The sequence below is a fragment of the Salmo trutta genome, chromosome 36, assembly GCF_901001165.1.
Source record: "Salmo trutta chromosome 36, fSalTru1.1, whole genome shotgun sequence".
Classification (NCBI taxonomy): domain Eukaryota; kingdom Metazoa; phylum Chordata; class Actinopteri; order Salmoniformes; family Salmonidae; genus Salmo; species Salmo trutta.
The window spans coordinates 3079685-3101371 of NC_042992.1; the positions used below are offsets into that span (position 1 = coordinate 3079685).

Consider the following 21687-nt stretch of genomic DNA (forward strand, 5'->3'; position numbering starts at 1 on the left):
ATATCCCACAATACCCAACAACACCCACAATACCCACAATACCCAACAATACCCACAATACCCAACAATACCCCACAATACCCCACAACACGCACAATACCCACAATACCCCAAAACACCCACAATACCCACAATACCCAAAACACCCACAATACCCACAATACCCCACAATACCCAACAATACCTAATAATACCCCACAATACCCAACAACACCCACAATACCCACAATAGCATAACAATACCCACAATACCCACAATACCCAACAATACCCACAATACCCACAATACCCACACTACCCCACAATACCCACAATAGCCAACAATACCCACAATAGCCAACAATACCCACAAAAGCCAACAATACCCACAAAAGCCAACAATACCCACAATACCCAGCAATACCCACAATACCCAACAATACCCACAATACCCAGCAATACCCACAATACCCAACAATACCCACAATACCCAACAATACCACAATAATACCCAACAATAACCACAATACCCACAATACCCCACAATACCAACAATACCCACAATACCCAACAATACACACAATACCCAACAATACCCACAATACCCAACAATACCCAACAATACCCACAACACCCACAATACCCAACAACACCCAACAATACTGTCACGCCCTGACCAGGTGAACTCTGCTATTTTGGTCAGGGTGTGGCATTTCTATGCTTTATTTTCTATGTTTTGGTTATAGCCTTTCTTTGTGTTTTATTTCTATGTTGGGCTCGGGGGTGATTTCCCAATCAGACAGCTGTCGCTTGTGAAGTCTGATTGGGAATCACATTTAAGTTCCTTTTCCCCCACGATGTTTGTGGGTTGTTGTCTCGTTATTTGAGCACGTAACGTATTGGCAGTTTTTCCTTGATTTTGTGTACATGTTTAATTCTAGTGTGTTAAATAAACATGTATTCGCTCCCAGCTGCGTTTTGGTCCACTTCCTCGTCTCCCGACGACAATCGTTACAAATACCCAACAATATCCACAACACCCACAATACCCAACAACACCCACAATACCCACAATACCCCACAATACCCCACAATACCCAACAATACCCAACAATACCCACAACACCCAACAATACTCAACAACACCCACAATACCCACAATACCCCACAATACCCCACAATACCCAACAATACCCAACAATACCCCACAATACCCAACAACACCCACAATACCCACAATACCCAACAATACCCACAATACCCAACAATACCCACAATACTCAACAACACCCACACTACCCAACAACACCCACAATACCCAACAACACCAACAATACCCACAATACCCAACAACACCAACAATACCCACAATACCCAACAATACCCAACAATACCCACAATACCCAACAATACCCAACAATACCCAACAATACCCAGCAATACCCAGCAATACCCAGCAATACCCACAATACCCAACTCTAAGTCTATATTAGAGCAGCTGAGAACAGAACGGAGTGTAGCCAGTAATGTCTGTGGGAAGACAATTTAATGAGGATGGGTCTATGTCTGAGTTTAGAAAAGGCAGGTTTTGTCTAGATTTTATATCCCAGGTCTAGCTCTGTTGAAAGGGAATGGAAATAGGAGACGAGGAGGAGACTGAAGGAAGGGTGCCGTTGGGAAGAAGAACAACAACAGTCTGAGAGACAGACAGAGGATCTGACATAGAGGATTCATAGTGCCATCTCGTTAACAAGTCACACTCACACATACACACACATAAAGAGACTGATGCACAGTCACACGCACACACACTCACACACACACACACACACACACAAAGAGACCGATGCACAGTTATATATACACACACACACACACACACACACAAAGAGACCGATGCACAGTTATATATACACACACACACACACACAAAGAGACCGATGCACAGTTATATATACACACACACACACACACAAAGAGACCGATGCACAGTTATATATACACACACACACACACACAAAGAGACCGATGCACAGTTATATACACACACACACACACAAATGCGGACATACAAATACGAGAGCTGTGTTTAAATAACCATACTCACATACTGTATACTCACATAAGTGTATACTACATACTATAATACTGTTAGTTCATTTTAGTATACTGTAAATAAACTGTATCCTTTCAGATGAGAGTACTAGCTCTTCGCCTGTCTACCCGGAAGTTGATGCTGTTGCTATGCAACCTCTTGCTAGCTAGCTAGTTAGCATAACAAATTACCAGTTAGACATTTTACGACTACGGGTGTATTCTTAAATTCAATCTGGAATGCGTTTGTAAATTCAGAGCATTCTCAGATTGTCTGTTTGTAAATTCAGAGCGTAGACTGGACACTTGGGCCGAGGAGCAGGGTTGATTTGAGCGTTCTGACCTTACAACGGCAGTCAAGCACCCAAGCTAATGTTGGCTAGCTTGCTAGTTACTTCAAGACACAAATGAGACCACTCTGACCACACTTTTTGGCCAACGTTTACTGACGAAGGCCATATTCAACATGTGTTGAGCGCTCGTAAATTAATTATTCTGCACTCTGGTACGCTCTGGTGCTCTGAAATCGGAGTAGATAGCCTGAGCGAATTTACGAAAGCACCAGAATGTCCAAAGAGAACGCACAACAACGATTAGCTAAGTATGACGGGAATAATCAAGTCAATAAACGTTGGGTAGTTAGTTAGCCTATAGTTCATATACTGGCAAGTTTGATGTATAAGTAGCCAACTAACATTAGGTAGCTAGCTAGCTACATACTGCTGTAATGATATGCTATGTTGTTCGTAAGGACAGCGTAGCTAACAAATTGTCAGCCAACGTAACGTGTAAGGTAACATACTTAAAAAGTTGTTACTTTATTACATTGCTCAACATTTTCCTAACATTTGTCATAATTAGTTAAAGCAATGAATTTCTATCCGCTCTCTTGTCGGACATCGGCTGCATATTTTCCGCCATTTTCTTCAAAATTGAAAATGATGTGAAGCCACGCACATTTCCTGAAGAATTGCATTATGGTCCCTAAACCACAGAAATAGTGTCCTCTGCTTGTATACTTAATATTTTGGTGAATTTAGTACGAAATCCGGTAACTTTTGGCATGCTAACTATATCGATACTATGACCTACAAGCATACTGCGTGCTCAATTCACGTCACAAATAGTGTGGTTACTACGAGTATTCGAACACAGCTCTATGAGCTCTATGACAAATCTTAGACAAAAAGTACTTCACTGAAAGACATGGTGGTGCTGTTTAAACTATAAATTATAAATTATAACTCCCCATCACACATAGACCCCCCCCACCACCCCTCCCCATCACACATAGACCCCCCCCACCACCCCTCCCCATCACACATAAACCCCCCCACCACCCCTCCCCATCACACATAGACCCCCCCACCACCCCTCCCCATCACACATAAACCCCCCCACCACCCCTCCCCATCACAAATATACCCCCCCACCACCACCCCTCCCCATCACACATAGACCCCCCCCCCACCACCCCTCCCTATCACACATAGACACCCCCCCACCACCACCACCCCTCCCCATCACACATAGACCCCCCCACCCCTCCCCATCACACATAGACCCCCCCACCACTCACTGGTGAAGGTGATGTTGAACCCTCGTTCTGTGTAGGTGTGGTCAGTCAGGAACTCGAGGCGTGCCACGTGGGCACTGGTGGTGATGGGAGCTGGCAGCACGTCACCAGAGAACGTACCCAGGATGGGAGACTCAGCCTGGGGTAGAGAGAGAGAGGGGTAGAGAGAGAGAGGGGTAGAGAGAGAGGGGTAGAGAGAGAGAGAGAGGGGGGTAGAGAGAGAGAGAGAGAGGGGTAGAGAGAGAGAGAGAGAGGGGTTAGAGAGAGAGAGAGAGGGGTAGAGAGAGAGAGAGGGAGGGGTAGAGAGAGAGAGAGGGGTGTAGAGAGAGAGAGAGAGGGGTAGAGAGAGAGAGAGGTAGCGAGAGAGAGAGGTAGCGAGAGAGAGAGAGGTAGCGAGAGAGAGAGGGGTAGAGAGAGAGAGAGGGGTAGAGAGAGAGAGGGTAAAGAGAGAAGTAAGAGAGAGAGGGTAGAGAGAGAGTAGAGAGTGATGAGAGCGAGAGAGAGGGGTAGAGAGAGAGAGAGGGGTGAGAGAGAGAGGGGGAGAGAGAGAGAGGGTGAAGAGAGAGAGAGGGTAGGAGAGTAAGAGAGAGGGGTAGAGAGAGATAGGGGAGAAGAGGGAGAGAGAGGGAGGGGTAGAGAGAGAGAGGGGTAGAGAGAGAGAGGGGTAGAGAAGAGAGAGGGGTAGAGAGAGAGAGAGAGGTAGAGAGAGAGAGGGGTAGAGAGAGAGAGAGGGTAGAGAGAGAGAGGGTAGAGAGAGAGAGGGGTAGCGAGAGAGAGGGTAGCGAGAGAGAGAGAGAGGGGTAGAGAGAGAGAGGGGTAGAGAGAGGAGGGGTAGAGAGAGAGAGGGGTAGAGATAGAGAGAGGGGGAGAGAGAGAGAGGGGTAGAGATAGAGAGAGAGAGGGGTAGAGAGAGAGAGATGGGTAAGGGAGAGGGGTAGAGAGAGAGGGGAAGAGAGAGAGAGAGGGTAGAGAGAGAGGGGGTAGAGAGAGAGAGAGAGGGGCTAGAGAGAGAGAGGGGTAGAGAGAGAGAGGGGTAGCGAGAGAGAGAAAGAAGAATAAATATGAGTGAAAATATGAAATAATAACACCAATCAAACATTTGATTGAATTAATTAATTTTTTACCTTTATTTAACTAGGCAAGTCAGTTAAGAACTTAAGAACAAATTCTTATTTTCAATGACGGTTTAGGAACAGTGGATTAACTGCCTTGTTCAGGGGGAAGAACGACAGATTTTTACCTTGTGAGCGATTCAATCTTGCAACCTTTCGGTTACTAGTCCAACGCTCTAACCACTAGGCTACCTGCTGCTCCGAATGATTAATTGACTGATCGATCGATTGAAACAAACCATACCTTGCCACCGTCTTTGACGCTGAGGAAGTCAAACTGTTTCTCCATGCTGAGGTCATTGAAGGCCAGGTTAATCCTACTCTCTGGCTTGGTGATGATGAGCCACACGCAGTGCATATTGTTTCCATATTCCTGGGGGTAGTTTGGGGACAGCAGCACCCCAGAGGGAGTTGTGAAGTTGAAGAAGCACGAGACTGGAGGAAGGGAGGGAGGGGAGGTAAAGAGAGAGAGTTAGATCAAATCAAATTGTATTAGTCACATGTGCCGTACACAACAGGTGTAGACCTTACAGTGAAATGCTGAATACAACAGGTGTAGTAGACCTTACAGTGAAATGCTGAATACAACAGGTGTAGTAGACCTCACAGTGAAATGCTGAATACAACAGGTGTAGACCTCACAGTGAAATGCTGAATACAACAGGTGTAGTAGACCTTACAGTGAAATGCTGAATACAACAGGTGTAGACCTCACAGTTAAATGCTGAATACAACAGGTGTAGACCTCACAGTTAAATGCTGAATACAACAGGTGTAGTAGACCTCACAGTTAAATGCTGAATACAACAGGTGTAGTAGACCTCACAGTGAAATGCTGAATACAACAGGTGTAGTAGACCTCACAGTGAAATGCTGAATACAACAGGTGTAGTAGACCTCACAGTGAAATGCTTACTTACGAGCCCCTAACCAACAACGCAGTTTAAAAAAAATATGAATAAGAAATAACAAATAAAAGTAACAAGTAATTAAAGAGCAGCAGTTAAATAACAATAATGAGACTATATACAGGGGGGTACCGGTACAGAGTCAATGTGCGGGGTCACCGGTTAGTTGAGGTAATATGTACATGTAGGTAGAGTTATTAAAGTGATTTTGATAATGGCCGTTAGGACGGGGGAGGGAAAGAAAGAGTTAGATATAAACCAGATATATTTACATTTTAATGCACTTTGAAAGCTGCAGTAAAGTCACCACCTAAAAAAAGTTCTAGATATGACTTGACAGGAAGTCCAAGAAGCGGCAGAGCTGTTCTATATATTCACTATTTCTATGCTAGCCGTTCTTAAGTTTAATTTCTACGTCTGTTACTTTCGGTTTGGTACACCAGCTTCCGACCCCTAAAAATACAATATTTTTGCTGATGGTTCAATGATTCTCCACACTATACACGCTTGTTTTGTCACATCAACTGAACTTATGCTAACGATTCCCAAAAAAATGTTGCCACCAGGAAATGGCGGAGCGATTTATTTTTTGCATCTATAATTAAATAAATGTTGACTTGATATGATTGCATTAGCTACGACTCCAGTACAGCTCCTCTAAAACCAATGGTTCCATCTGTTAAATGTAACGAAAGAGACATATTCACACTCATCTGCAATGCTTCTGCAAATAAATAGATTTAGGAGAAACATTTATTTAAAAAAGATTAGATAAACTAAACTAAATTAGTCCAGTAAAGAGAGGGTTGCCAGACTCTGCATGTTTCACTGTGAAGGGAGATATCTCCATCTGGTTGCCAGACTCTGCATGTTTCACTGTGTAGGGAGATATCTCCATCTGGTTGCCAGACTCTGCCTGTTTCACTGTGTAGGGAGATATCTCCATCTGGTTGCCAGACTCTGCCTGTTTCACTGTGTAGGGAGATATCTCCATCTGGTTGCCAGACTCTGCCTGTTTCACTGTGTAGGGAGATATGTCCATCTGGTTGCCAGACTTTGCATGTTTCACTGTGAAGGGAGATATCTCCATCTGGTTGCCTGTCTGTTCAATACAAGCCTGGGCTGACTCTGAACAGATCCCTTTCTTACTATCTTGAATCTGAACCTGAGGGGAACTATTCATCTTTCATGGCAATGGTAGCACACACAGTCACACTGTGGCACACACACACACCCACAGCAAATAGTCAGCACATTGATTAACTGTGCGTGTGCACGTGTGTGTGTGTGTGTGTGCACGTGTGTGTGCCACAGCGTGACTGTGTGTAAGCGGCCAGATTATCCCCCTGCTTTACTGAGCAGAGGCTGTGGATTTGGATACAATATGAGGGCTTATTAACTAATTAAAACACAAAAAATACAAAACAGAAGGGTGGAAGACAGACAGACAGACAGACAGACAGACAGACAGACAGACAGACAGACAGACAGACAGACAGACAGACAGACAGACAGACAGACAGACAGACAGACAGACAGACAGACAGACAGACAGACAGACAGACAGACAGACAGACAGACAGACAGACAACGGGTTAGGGGCTCCATTATTATAAGATAATGTGGAAGACAAAAACAACACTATTAGCATGCCATTACTATAGCAGTAAGTTGCGAGCATAGCAAGGATTTGGGGTTGGATATGTGATGCTAAAAGCATGCCACCGCTAAGTCAACTGTGAGTTAGGTTAGCAAAGGAGACGTATAACTCACAGACAGATGTGCTAGCAAAGATTATGTGTTGTATAGGAGACATGTCACTGCTTACAGACACAGCTTTGCTAGCAAAGATTATGTGTTGTATAGGAGACATATCACTGCTTACAGACACAGCTGGGTTTCTTGGCTGACCACTGGTTGTTCTTCTGGCAGGTGATGTTCTTCTTCCCCACCAACTCAAAGGCAGGGAGACAGTCAAAATGCAGCCTGTCCCCGTGGCGGAAACCTGTCCCCTCCCGCTTGCCGTAGGCCGGTATCCCTGGGTCACCACAGCTGCCCTGGTCAATTTCTGAAGGGAAGAGACGAACAGATAGACAGGTAAGATAGTTGCCTAAAATCAAATGGTGGCTTTCCAGATAAACTTTCAACATTTCCTGTGGTCCCATGTGGCTCAGTTGGTAGAGCATGGTGTTTGCAACACCAGGGTTGTGGGTTCGATTCCCACGGGGGACCAGTATGGTGGAAAAAAATGTATGAAATGTATGCATTCACTACTGTAAGTCACTCTGGATGAGAGTGTCTGCTAAATGACTAAAATGGGAACATTTCATCTTTATTAGACTAGACTGTAATCTATTTTGCAAACACACAGCACAGATTATAATATCTTGCAACGCCTGGAGAAGTGTTTCACATCTCAGAAACCACAGATAGACAGATGAGATACTAACTAACACCAATGAGGTCAAAGGTCAAAGACGATGCTTCTCACAAAATATTTGACAAAAATCAACGGTATCAATGGTTCAGTGTTGTCTTTTTTTTGCAACCAAACTAAACAATTTTCTTGCACAAGGCAGGTAGCCTAGTGGTTAGAGCATTGGACTATTAACCAAAAGGTTGCAAGATCGAATCCGTGGGCTGACAAGGTAAAAATCTGTCGTTCTACCCCTGAATAAGGCAGTTAACCCACTGTTCCTAGGCTGTCATTGAAAATAAGAATTTGTTCTTAACTGACTTGCCTAGAATTTTTTTTTAAAAGAGGAGTGTTGACATTTTGGGGATTCTGAGTTTGGAATACAAACCCAACACAGACTGTATGCCTTTGTGATGCAAGTCCCCTGCTTCCATGTAACTCCTTGATGGTTAGGGTAGAGTAGAGTTAGGTTGGCTAACATGGTAGAGTAGAGTTAGGTTGGCTAACATGGTAGAATAGAGTTAGGTTGGCTAACATAGTAGAATAGAGTTAGGTTGGCTAACATGGTAGAATAGAGTTAGGTTGGCTAACATGGTAGAGTAGAGTTAGCTTGGCTAACATGGTAGAGTAGAGTTAGGTTGGCTAACATAGTAGAGTAGAGTTAGGTTGGCTAACATGGTAGAGTAGAGTTAGGTTGGCTAACATAGTAGAGTAGAGTTAGGTTGGCTAACATGGTAGAGTAGAGTTAGGTTGGCTAACATGGTAGAATAGAGTTAGGTTGGCTAACATGGTAGAGTAGAGTTAGGTTGGCTAACATGGTAGAATAGAGTTAGGTTGGCTAACATGGTAGAATAGAGTTAGCTTGGCTAACATGGTAGAATAGAGTTAGCTTGGCTAACATAGTACAGTAGAGTTAGCTTGGCTAACATGGTAGAGTTAGCTTGGCTAACATGGTAGAGTAGAGTTAGCTTGGCTAACATGGTAGAATAGCGTTAGGTTGGCTAAGATGGTAGAATAGAGTTAGGTTGGCTAACATGGTAGAATAGAGTTAGGTTGGCTAACATGGTAGAGTAGAGTTAGCTTGGCTAACATGGTAGAGAAGAGTTAGCTTGGCTAACATGGTAGAGTAGAGTTTGGTTGGCTAACATGGTAGAATAGAGTTAGCTTGGCTAACATGGTAGAATAGAGTTAGGTTGGCTAACATGGTAGAATAGAGTTAGGTTGGCTAACATGGTAGAATAGAGTTAGCTTGGCTAACATGGTAGAGTTAGCTTGGCTAACATGGTAGAGTAAAGTTAGGTTGGCTAACATAGTAGAGTAGAGTTAGCTTGGCTAACATGGTAGAGTTAGGTTGGCTAACATGGTAGAATAGCGTTAGGTTGGCTAACATGGTAGAGTAGAGTTAGGTTGGCTAACATGGTAGAATAGAGTTAGGTTGGCTAACATGGTAGAGTAGAGTTAGGTTGGCTAACATAGTAGAGTAGAGTTAGCTTGGCTAACATGGTAGAGTTAGGTTGGCTAACATGGTAGAGTAGAGTTAGCTTGGCTAACATGGTAGAGTAGAGTTAGCTTGGCTAACATGGTAGAGTAGAGTTAGGTTGGCTAACATGGTAGAATAGAGTTAGCTTGGCTAACATGGTAGAATAGAGTTAGGTTGGCTAACATGGTAGAATAGAGTTAGCTTGGCTAACATGGTAGAGTAGAGTTAGGTTGGCTAACATAGTAGAGTAGAGTTAGCTTTGCTAACATGGTAGAGTAGAGTTAGGTTGGCTAACATGGTAGAGTTAGCTTGGCTAACATGGTAGAGTAGAGTTAGCTTGGCTAACATGGTAGAGTAGAGTTAGGTTGGCTAACATGGTAGAATAGAGTTAGCTTGGCTAACATGGTAGAGTAGAGTTAGGTTGGCTAACATGGTAGAATAGAGTTAGGTTGGCTAACATGGTAGAGTAGAGTTAGGTTGGCTAACATGGTAGAGTAGAGTTAGGTTGTCTGTGGGTGTAATGTTTATTGGTAATTGTTTATTTCACTTTGTTTATTCACTACTCCACTTGCTTTGGTAGTGTTATCATGTTTCCCATGCCTATCGAGAGAGAGAGAGAGAGAGAGAGAGAGAGAGAAAGGAATGTTTCCCTGTGCTCTAGGTTCTAACAAGGATTACATCACAGGTATGGCAAGTTAGACAAGATAAACCCTCCTGTTTTACTCTTTAAGTATCTCTCTTCTCTCTTTCCCCCTTTCTCCTTGTACATCTCTCCCTCCTTTCCAATTATTACGTCACCTGTCATATCTCCTCCTATTCTGACCATATCGATCTATCTGCATCTTTTTCTCTACCTTCCTTTTCCTTCTCTGTTGTCAGAACCCAGTCAGAACCCAGTCAAAACCCAGTCTGAACACAGTCAGAACCCACATAGTCAGAACACACACTCTCTCTCCTTCTCTCTGTATCTGTCTTTCCCTCTGCATCTCTCTCTCTCTTTCTGTATCTCTCTCCGTGTCTCTCTCGCTCTCTCTCTGTCTCTCTCTCGCTCTCTCTTCCTGTCTCTCTCTCTCTCTCTCTGCAGGTGCACTCCTCCCTTCGCTGTGTGATAAACACTGCCTGCGACGAGAAGCTGACGTGCACTTTCACACGCTGATCCACATTCTTTAGTCTTTACACACACACACACACACACACACACACACAAACACACAAACACACAAACACACAAACACACACCCTTCATTCCTTTCATCATCCAATGATTTATGCAACCCTCACTCTTCCCTTTCCTGGTTTTCCAGGGGTGCTGCAGATGGAATCCGGAGAACTCCCGGTGAGGAATCTGTAACGGAACATCGGAACAGGAAGCAGACGGGACAAATTAGCCCATCCATCCATCCATGGAAGGATGGTAGACTCTAATGAGCTTTTAAAACACACCAGGGGATCTGAGACTGTGAGATAAATCCATGGCTGACTTAATGACTATAATTTTATTAACACATATTTAGAGTCTACGATGTGGAGATTAGCATCCTAAGGGACTCATCATGTCCATTACATATGGAGCTCACTGTTATGCTTTCATGCCCACCTATGGATTTCTAAATATAGGAATTCTGTAACCCTCCTGTTGTGTTTGTTTCATGTTAATTCATTCTATGTTCCCGGTCCAAAATGGCCGCCCCATTATAGCTGATTATAAATCCATAATAATACATACATTATCACCTAATGTTGTGTTGGATATTTTTGTCAACTTAAGTTCTTCTGAACAAGTTTTGAACTTCTATTTGCTATTTATGGCCTGTAGGCCTCATTGACCTGAGCTCATACAACTCGTTTTTGAGTAAAAAAAAAGCATAATGTATGGATTATTTTGACTATAACAAATACTCAGATGAAACATATTGTGCTATTTATCGCAGATGACTTTGTGTCAAAGTTTAACAAGGACTCTCTCCTCCTCACCAGTGTCATGATCAAAGATATGATCAAGAGCCTCACATACAGTATATCATTTGGTCATTGTGCTGCCACAGAATGAATTGTGAACAAGGCCTCAAAAAATCTTTATATACCAGAGCTGCGAGAAAAGGTCTATATATCATTGAAACAATGTTGTGATTGTTTGTGAGAATGCCAACAGGTGTTGTTCCCATGGGGGGAAAGATTCTATTGGGGAAAGGTTCATGTGGGGGTTGCCATGGAAGCCAAGAAGGGGAGTGAGGTGTGTGTGTGTGTGTGTGTGTGTGTGTGTGTAGGTGTGTGTGTAGGTGTGTGTGTAGGTGTGTATGTGTGTGTGTGTGTGTGTGTTCAAACATACATGCATGTGGGGGTCTGGGAGAGGAAGTGTGTCCATCTGATGAATGGGCATGTGTCTGAACTCAATTTGATACACTAATTGTAGTCTCACCCATTCATTTCTAATGACCGGTCATTTTTGACCGGGAACACCACAGGTGTACAAAAGTTAAATAAAACACCCAAAATGTAATGAAAATCATCAACATGTATTGTGTGTGTTCAGATGCCCTGTGTGGACAAAGTCATGGAACCTTATTACAAATCAGATTAAATGAACTACATTTTTCAGAGCGAGAACTTGTAAATCGGTCCAAACCGCCCAGAACACAGCAGGAGGGTTTTAATGCGATTCTGGTGTTTTTTATCTTTCTGATTTCTTTCACGTAAAGTGACTTTGGGTATCTTGAGAAAATCAAATGTACTATTATTATTATTCATATTCATATTATTTTTTATTTTTGTATTTTTGTATTTTTATTATTCATTATTATATTAATATTCATATTATTATAATTTTTCACATTAATATTGATATTATTCATTTTATTATTATCTATTTTATTTGTATTTTTTTGTATTATTCATTTTTATATTCATATTCATATTAATATTATTCCTATTAACATCCAGGTTATTATTATTAATCTTACTATTATTATTATTATTATTATTATAATTATTATTACAATTATGATGATGGTTATTATTATTAAAATAATTTATTCATATTATTATTATTCATATTATTCTCCTTAATAATAATAATAGTAATATTATTCTCATTATTATACATGTTTTATTTATATTAATATTATAATAATAGTAATTATTATTACTATTATTATTATTATTCATAATATTATTACTATTATCATTATTCATATTCAAATTATTATTACTGTAATTATTATTATTATTATTATTACTGTAATTATTATTACTGTAATTATTATTATTATTATTACACACCTTATTATTAATACTATTATTATTATTACTATACATATGATTATTATTACTACTATACATATTATTATTATTATTATTATTATTATTATTACTACTGTACATAATATTATTACTATACATATTATTATTATTATTATTATTATTACTACTACTACTACTACACATATTATTATTACTATACATATTATTATTATTATTATTATTATTATTATTATTATTATTATTATTAGTACTATTATTATAATTATACATATTATTACTGTTATTATTACTGTTATTATTACTCCTATTATTATTATTATTATTACTACTATACATATTATTATTATTATTATTATTACTACTACTACACATATTATTATTACTATACATATTATTATTATTATTATTATTATTATTAGTACTATTATTATAATTATACATATTATTACTGTTATTATTACTGTTATTATTACTGTTATTATTATTATTATTATTACTATACATGTTATTAATATTATTACTCATAATATTATTATTATTATTATTATTATTATTATTAGTACTATTATTATAATTATACATATTATTACTGTTATTATTACTGTTATTATTACTCCTATTATTATTATTATTATTACTATACATGTTATTAATATTATTACTCATAATATTATTATTATCTTTATTCATATTAGAATTATTAGTACTACTACTATTATTAATGTCAGTTGCGTCATAAAAAGTGGACCAAGGCGCAGCGGGTATCGTGCTCATCTTCCTTTTTTATTTGGATAAACGTGAACACTTAACAAAAATAACAAACAACGACGAAAACCAATCCTGTAAGGCTACACAGCTATACAAGGAACAACTACCCACAAACACAGTGACAAAAAAACCCTACTTAAATATGGCCTCCAATTAGAAGCAACGAAGAACAGCTGCTTCCAATTGAAGGCCAAACCAAAACCTGAACATAGAAATAGACTAAATAGACATTCAAACATAGAAATAGACAACATAGAACATTACCCAAAAACCCAAGACACATAAATCAAACACCCCTGCCACGTCCTGACCATACTACAATAACAAAATGACCCCTTACTGGTCAGGACATGACAATTATTATTATTATTATTATTATTATTATTATTATTATTACTCATAATTTTATTATAATCATTATTCATATTATAATTATTAGTACTATTATTATTACTATTCACAACATGATGCTGTCACCCCCGTGCTCCAAAACCGTAGTCTGGCTTTTTTATGACGGTTTTGGAGCCGTGGCTTCTTCCTTGCTGAGCGGCTTTTCAGGTAATGTCGATATAGGACTCGTTTTACTGTTGATATAGATACTTTTGTACCCGTTTCCTACAGCATCTTCACAAGGTCATTTGCTGTTGTTCTGGGATTGATTTGCACTTTTTGCACCAAAGTACGTTCATCTCTAGGAGACAGAACGCGTCTCCTTCCTGAACGGTATGACGGCTGCGTGGTCCCATGGTGTTTATACTTGGGTACTATTGTTTGTACAGATGAACGTGGTACCTTCAGGTGTTTGGAAATCGCTCCCAAGGATGAACCAGACTTGTGGAGGTCTTTGCTGATTTCTTTTGATTTTCCCATGATGTCAAGCAAAGAGACACTGAGTTTGAAGATAGGCCTTGAAATACATCCACAGGTACACCTCCAATTGACTCAAATGATGTCAATTAGCCTATCAGAAGCTTCTAAAGCCATGACATCATTTTCGGGAATTTTCCAAGCTGTTTAAAGGCACAGCCAACTTAGTGTATGTAAATGTCTGACCCACTGGAATTGTGATACAGTGAATTATAAGTGAAATAATCTGCCTGTAAACAATTGGTGGAAAAATGACTTGTGTCATGAACAAAGTATATGTTCTAACCGACTTGCCAAAACTATAGTTTGTTAACAAGAAATTTGTGGAGTGATTGAAAAACGAGTTTTATGACTTCAACCTAAGTGTATGTACACTTCAGACTTCAACAGTATGTTGGTTGAGTCAATTTCAATTACCCACTGAATAATTTTGTACAGTGCAAGGTACTTAATTGTTACCCAGATATTGTTTGCTATATATTGACATGAAAACAGCTGCGTTGGACCTTTAATTTTGGGATAGGGTCACGGTGACGACAAAAACAACCCGACGGGTTATAATCTACTCCCAGAAATTAAAAGTCATGAAACTCCTGTCAATTTGGTGAAATCCTATGTTCTTACAGCGGTTTAAATAAACATGATTTAACTTCTAAGTGGTCCGTTTGTAAAAATCATGTAATGGTGTAGGATTAGATTAAACACTATCACATTTCGTAACGTTTTTTAAAAACAATGACCTGCACTCCACATCACTGAATCAGCCAATAGATGGTAAGGCATACTAGTCTAGAACACGTTCATCCATTTATATAGGCATGACTAAGTAGATATTTTCTGCTTAAAATGAGCTCAAACTAAACAGTGTACCAAATTATTCAACTCAGTTCCTCCTTCAAGTACCATCTCGCAATGGGCCCTGTGGAAAATGTGGGGAAAGGGCCGTTGTTGCTATAGCAACATACTCTGCACTCGTTCTGGGACGAACAACAAGTTGAACTCGGTGAGAGACTACTAAATTGATATTGCAGTTTGTTGAACTGATTTTAACAGCTAGCTACAAGAAATGCTGATATTTACAATGGTATTACTGTGTGTAGCTACATTTTCTAGCTTGCTACCTAGCCAACCAAGCCCAGAGAGAGCATTACATTGTGGGTGTTAAGAAACCTCTCTCTGGCCCTGGGAGAGACACGAATTGGGTTTCCATTTACTCCCCCGCCTCACCTTGTTACTGATGAGGTAGACTACCATCCCCCGCCTCACCTTGTTACTGATGAGGTAGAGTACCATCCCCCGCCTCACCTTGTTACTGATGAGGTAGACTACCATCCCCCACCTCACCTTATTACTGATGAGGTAGACTACCATCCCCCGCCTCACCTTGATACTGATGAGGTAGACTACCATCCCCCACCTCACCTTATTACTGATGAGGTAGACTACCATCCCCCACCTCACCTTGTTACTGATGAGGTAGACTACCATCCCCCACCTCACCTTATTACTGATGAGGTAGACTACCATCCCCCACCTCACCTTATTACTGATGAGGTAGACTACCATCCCCCACCTCACCTTATTACTGCTGAGGTAGACTACCATCCCCCGCCTCACCTTGTTACTGATGAGGTAGACTACCATCCCCCGCCTCACCTTGTTACTGATGAGGTAGACTACCATCCCCCGCCTCACCTTATTACTGATGAGGTAGACTACCATCCCCCACCTCACCTTATTACTGATGAGGTAGACTACCATCCCCCACCTCACCTTGATACTGATGAGGTAGACTACCATCCCCCACCTCACCTTGTTACTGATGAGGTAGACTACCATCCCCCACCTCACCTTGATACTGATGAGGTAGACTACCATCCCCCACCTCGTTACTGATGAGGTAGACTACCATCCCCCGCCTCACCTTGATACTGATGAGGTAGACTACCATCCCCCACCTCACCCTGTTACTGATGAGGTAGACTACCATCCCCCACCTCACCTTGATACTGATGAGGTAGACTACCATCCCCCACCTCACCTTATTACTGCTGAGGTAGACTACCATCCCCCGCCTCACCTTGTTACTGATGAGGTAGACTACCATCCCCCGCCTCACCTTGATACTGATGAGGTAGACTACCATCCCCCACCTCACCTTGATACTGATGAGGTAGACTACCATCCCCCACCTCACCTTGTTACTGATGAGGTAGACTACCATCCCCCACCTCACCTTGATACTGATGAGGTAGACTACCATCCCCCACCTCGTTACTGATGAGGTAGACTGCCATCCCCCGCCTCACCTTATTACTGATGAGGTAGACTACCATCCCCCGCCTCACCCTATTACTGCTGAGGTAGACTACCATCCCCCGCCTCACCTTGTTACTGATGAGGTAGACTACCATCCCCCACCTCACCTTGATACTGATGAGGTAGACTACCATCCCCCACCTCACCTTATTACTGATGAGGTAGACTACCATCCCCCACCTCACCTTGATACTGATGAGGTAGACTACCATCCCCCACCTCACCTTGATACTGATGAGGTAGACTACCATCCCCCACCTCACCTTGATACTGATGAGGTAGACTACCATCCCCCACCTCACCTTATTACTGCTGAGGTAGACTACCATCCCGCCTCACCTTATTACTGATGAGGTAGACTACCATCCCCCGCCTCACCTTATTACTGATGAGGTAGACTACCATCCCCCACCTCACCTTGTTACTGATGAGGTAGACTACCATCCCCCACCTCACCCTGTTACTGATGAGGTAGACTACCATCCCCCACCTCACCCTGTTACTGATGAGGTAGACTACCATCCCCCGCCTCACCTTGTTACTCATGAGGTAGACTACCATCCCCCACCTCACCTTGATACTGATGAGGTAGACTACCATCCCCCGCCTCACCTTGATACTGATGAGGTAGACTACCATCCCCCACCTCACCCTGTTACTGATGAGGTAGACTACCATCCCCCGCATACAGATCGCAGTGGTGGGTAGTATATGGGGCATTGGTGACAAAACGGATGGCACTGTGATAGACTACTTCCAATTTGCTGAGTAGAGTGTTGAAGGCTATTTTGTAAATGACATCGGTGAAGTCAAGGATCGGTAGGATATTCAGTTTTACGAGGGTATGTTTGGCAGAATGAGTGAAAGATGCTTTGTTGCAAAATAGGAAGCCGATTCTAGATTTAATTTTGGATTGGAGATTTGATGTGAGTCTGGAAGGAGATTTTACAGTGTAACCAGACACCTAGGTATTTGTAGTTGTCCACATATTCTAAGTCAGAACCGTCCAGAGTAGTGATGCTAGATGGGCGGGCAGGTGCAGGCATCGATCTGTTGAAGAGCATGCATTTAGTTTTACTTGCATTTAAGAGCAGTTTGAGGTTAGTTAACACAGTGTCCAAAGAAGGGCCAGAAGTATACAGAATGGTGTCGTCTGAGTAGAGGTGGATCAGAGAATCACCAGCAGCAAGAGCGACATCATTGATGTATACAGAGAAAAGAGTCGGCCCGAGAATTGAACACAGTGGCACCCCCATTGATACTGCCAGAAGTACGGACAACAGGCACTCCGATTTGAAAGACTGAACTCTGTCTGAGAAGTAGTTGCTGAACAAGGCGAGGCAATCATTTGAGAAACCAAGGCTGTTGAGTCTGCCGATAAGAATGCGGTGATTGACAGTCGAAAGCCTTGGCCAGGTCGATGAAGACGGCTGCACAGTATTGTCTTTTATCAATGGCGGTTATGATATCGTTTAGGACCTTGAGCGTGGCTGAGGTGCACCCATGACCAGCTTGGAAACCAGATTGCATAGCGGAGAAGGTACGGTGGGATTCGAAATGATTGGTGATCTGTTTGTTCACTTGGCTTTCGAAGACTTTAGAAAGGCAGGGTAGGATAGATATAGGCCTGTAACAGTTTGAGTCTAGAGTGTCTCCCCCTTTGAAGAGGGGAATGACCGCGGCAGCTTTCCAATCTTTAGGGATCTCAGACGATACGAAAGAGAGGTTGAACAGGCTAGTAATAGGGGTTGCAACAATTGCGGCTAATAATTTTAGAAAGAGAGGGTCCAGATTGTCTAGCCCGGCTGATTTGTAGGGGTCCAGATTTTGCAGCCCTTTCAGAACATCAGCTATCTGTATTTGGGTGAAGAAAAAATGGGGGAGACTTGGGAAAGTTCCTGTGGGGTTGCAGTGCTGTTGACCGCTGTTGGGGTAGTCAGGTGGAAAGCATGGCCAGCCGTAGAAAAATGCTTATTGAAATTCTCGATTAACGTAGATTTATCGGTGGTGACAGTGTTTCCTAGCATCAGTGCAGTGGGCAGCTGGGAGGAGGTGCTCTTATTCTCCATGGACTTTACAGTGCCCCAGAACTTTTTGGAGTTTATGCTACAGGATGCAGATTTCTGTTTGAAAAAGCTAGCCTTTGCTTTCCTAACTGCCTGTGTATATTGGTTCCTAACTTCCCTGAAAAGTTGCATATCGCGGGGGATATTCGATGCTAATGCTGTACGCCACAGGATGTTTTTGTGTTGGTTAAGGGCAGTCAGGTCTGGAGAGAACCAAGGGCTATATCTGTTCCTGGTTCTAAATTCTTGAATGGGGCATGTTTATTTAAGATGGTGAGGAAAGCACTTTCAAAGAATAACCAGGCATAGTCTACTGACGGAATGAGGTCAATATCCTTCCAGGAAACCCCTGGCCAGGTTGATTAGAAAGGCCTGATCGCTGGAGTGTTTTAGGGTGCGTTTTACACTTACGAGACATGGTCGTTTGACCACGGACCCATTACGGACGCAGGCAATGAGGCAGTGATCGCTGAGATCCTGGTTGAAGACAGTAGAGGTGTATTTAGAGGGCAGGTTGGATGATATCTATGAGGGTGCCCGTGTTTACGGATTTAGGGTTGTACCTGGTAGGTTCCATGATAATTTGTGTGAGATTAAGGGCATCTAGCTTAGATTGTAGGATGGCCGGGGTGTTAAGCATATCCCAGTTTAGGTCACCTAACAATACAAACTCTGAAGAAAAATGGGGAGCGATTAATTCACATATGGTGTCCAGGGCACAGCTGGGGGCTAAGGGGGGTCTGTAACAAGTGGCAACAGTGAGAGACTTTGTTTCTACAAAGGTGGATTCTTAAAAGTAGAAGTTCGAACTGTTTGGGCACAGACCTGGATAGCATGACAGAACTCTGCAGGCTATCTCTGCAGTAGATTGCAATTCCACCCATGCTGTAGTTGGGGATGGAGATTCCAGAATTTTTGGTGACCTTCCTAAGCCAGGATTCAGACACGGCTAGAACATCAGGGTTGGTGGAGTGTGCTAAAGTGGTGAATAAAACAAACTTAGGGAGGAGGCTTCTGATGTTAACATGCATGAAACCAAGGCTTTTACAGTTACAGAAGTCAACAAATGAGAGCGCCTGGGGAATAGGTGTAGTACTGGGGGCTACAGGGTCTGGGTTAAGCTCTACATTACCAGAGGATCAGAGGAGGAGTAGGTTAAGGGTACGGCTAAAGGCTATAAGAACTGGTCGTCTAGTGAGATCGGAACAGAGAGTTAAAAGAGCAGATTTCTGGGCATGGTAGAATAGATTCAATGCATAATGTACAGACAAAGGTATGGTAGGATGTGAGTACAGTGGAGGTAAACGTACACGTTGGGTGACGATGAGAGAGGTTTCGTCTCTCGAGGCATGAGTTAACAGAGGTGAGGTCTCTGCATGTGTGTGGGGTGGGACGAAAGAGCTTTCTAAGGCATGTTGAGCAGGACTGAGGGCTCTACAGTGAAATAGAACAATAAGAACATAAAGAAATTACAGGTGTTGATCAGGAGAGCTAAGATAACAACGGGTAAATGGCGATGAATGGGCATAGCGGGTCAGTTAGGTACATACAGGAGATGAGTTCAAGGCTGGGGCAGGTAAACAAAACAGTCCATGGGGCATCAGCTCTGTAGCCGAGTGATCATAGGGTCAAAAGAGCAACAATAGGTGAGTCAGGGTCATCAATGAGTCATCAATTTGGAGCTACAGTATACACAGGGAGTACCAGTACCAGATCAATGTGGAGCTACATACAGGAAGTACCACAACCAGATCAATGTGGAGCTATATACAGGAAGTACCAGATCAATGTGGAGCTATATACAGGAAGTACCAGATCAATGTGGAGCTATATACAGGGAGTACCAGATCAATGTGGAGCTATATACAGGGAGTACTAGATCAATGTGGAGCTACATACAGGAAGTACCACAACCAGATCAATGTGGAGCTATATACAGGAAGTACCAGATCAATGTGGAGCTATATACAGGAAGTACCAGATCAATGTGGAGCTATATACAGGGAGTACCAGATCAATGTGGAGCTATATACAGGGAGTACCAGATCAATGTGGAGCTATATACAGGAAGTACCAGATCAATGTGGAGCTATATACAGGGAAGTACCAGATCAATGTGGAGCTATATACAGGGAGTACCAGATCAATGTGGAGCTATATACAGGAAGTACCAGATCAATGTGGAGCTATATACAGGGAGTACCAGTACCAGATCAATGTGGAGCTATATACAGGAAGTACCAGATCAATGTGGAGCTATATACAGGAAGTACCAGTACCAGATCAATGTGGAGCTATATACAGGGAGTACCAGATCAATGTGGATCTATATACAGGAAGTACCAGATCAATGTGGAGCTATATACAGGGAGTACCAGATCAATGTGGAGCTATATACAGGGAGTACCAGATCAATGTGGAGCTATATACAGGGAGTACCAGATCAATGTGGAGCTATATACAGGAAGTACCAGATCAATGTGGAGCTATATACAGGAAGTACCAGATCAATGTGGAGCTATATACAGGAAGTACCAGATCAATGTGGAGCTATATACAGGGAGTACCAGTACCAGATCAATGTGGAGCTATATACAGGGAGTACCAGTACCAGATCAATGTGGAGCTATATACAGGAAGTACCAGATCAATGTGGAGCTATATACAGGGAGTACCAGATCAATGTGGATCTATATACAGGAAGTACCAGATCAATGTGGAGCTATATACAGGGAGTACCAGATCAATGTGGAGCTATATACAGGGAGTACCAGATCAATGTGGAGCTATATACAGGGAGTACCAGATCAATGTGGAGCTATATACAGGAAGTACCAGATC

General features: G+C 42.0%; 1 protein-coding gene across 1 annotated transcript in view; it reads right to left on the bottom strand.

Moving 5' to 3' along the window:
- Nucleotides 1–21687, bottom strand: part of csmd2 (CUB and Sushi multiple domains 2) — a 338221-nt gene that overhangs the window by 270628 nt on the left and 45906 nt on the right. Inside the window, exons 10-12 of the mRNA XM_029734626.1 lie at nucleotides 7555–7737; nucleotides 5006–5196; nucleotides 3653–3788 (exon numbers count right to left, since the gene is read on the bottom strand). Of these exons, the coding sequence (XP_029590486.1) occupies nucleotides 3653–3788; nucleotides 5006–5196; nucleotides 7555–7737 (510 nt within the window). The remainder of the gene's footprint in view (nucleotides 1–3652; nucleotides 3789–5005; nucleotides 5197–7554; nucleotides 7738–21687) is intronic.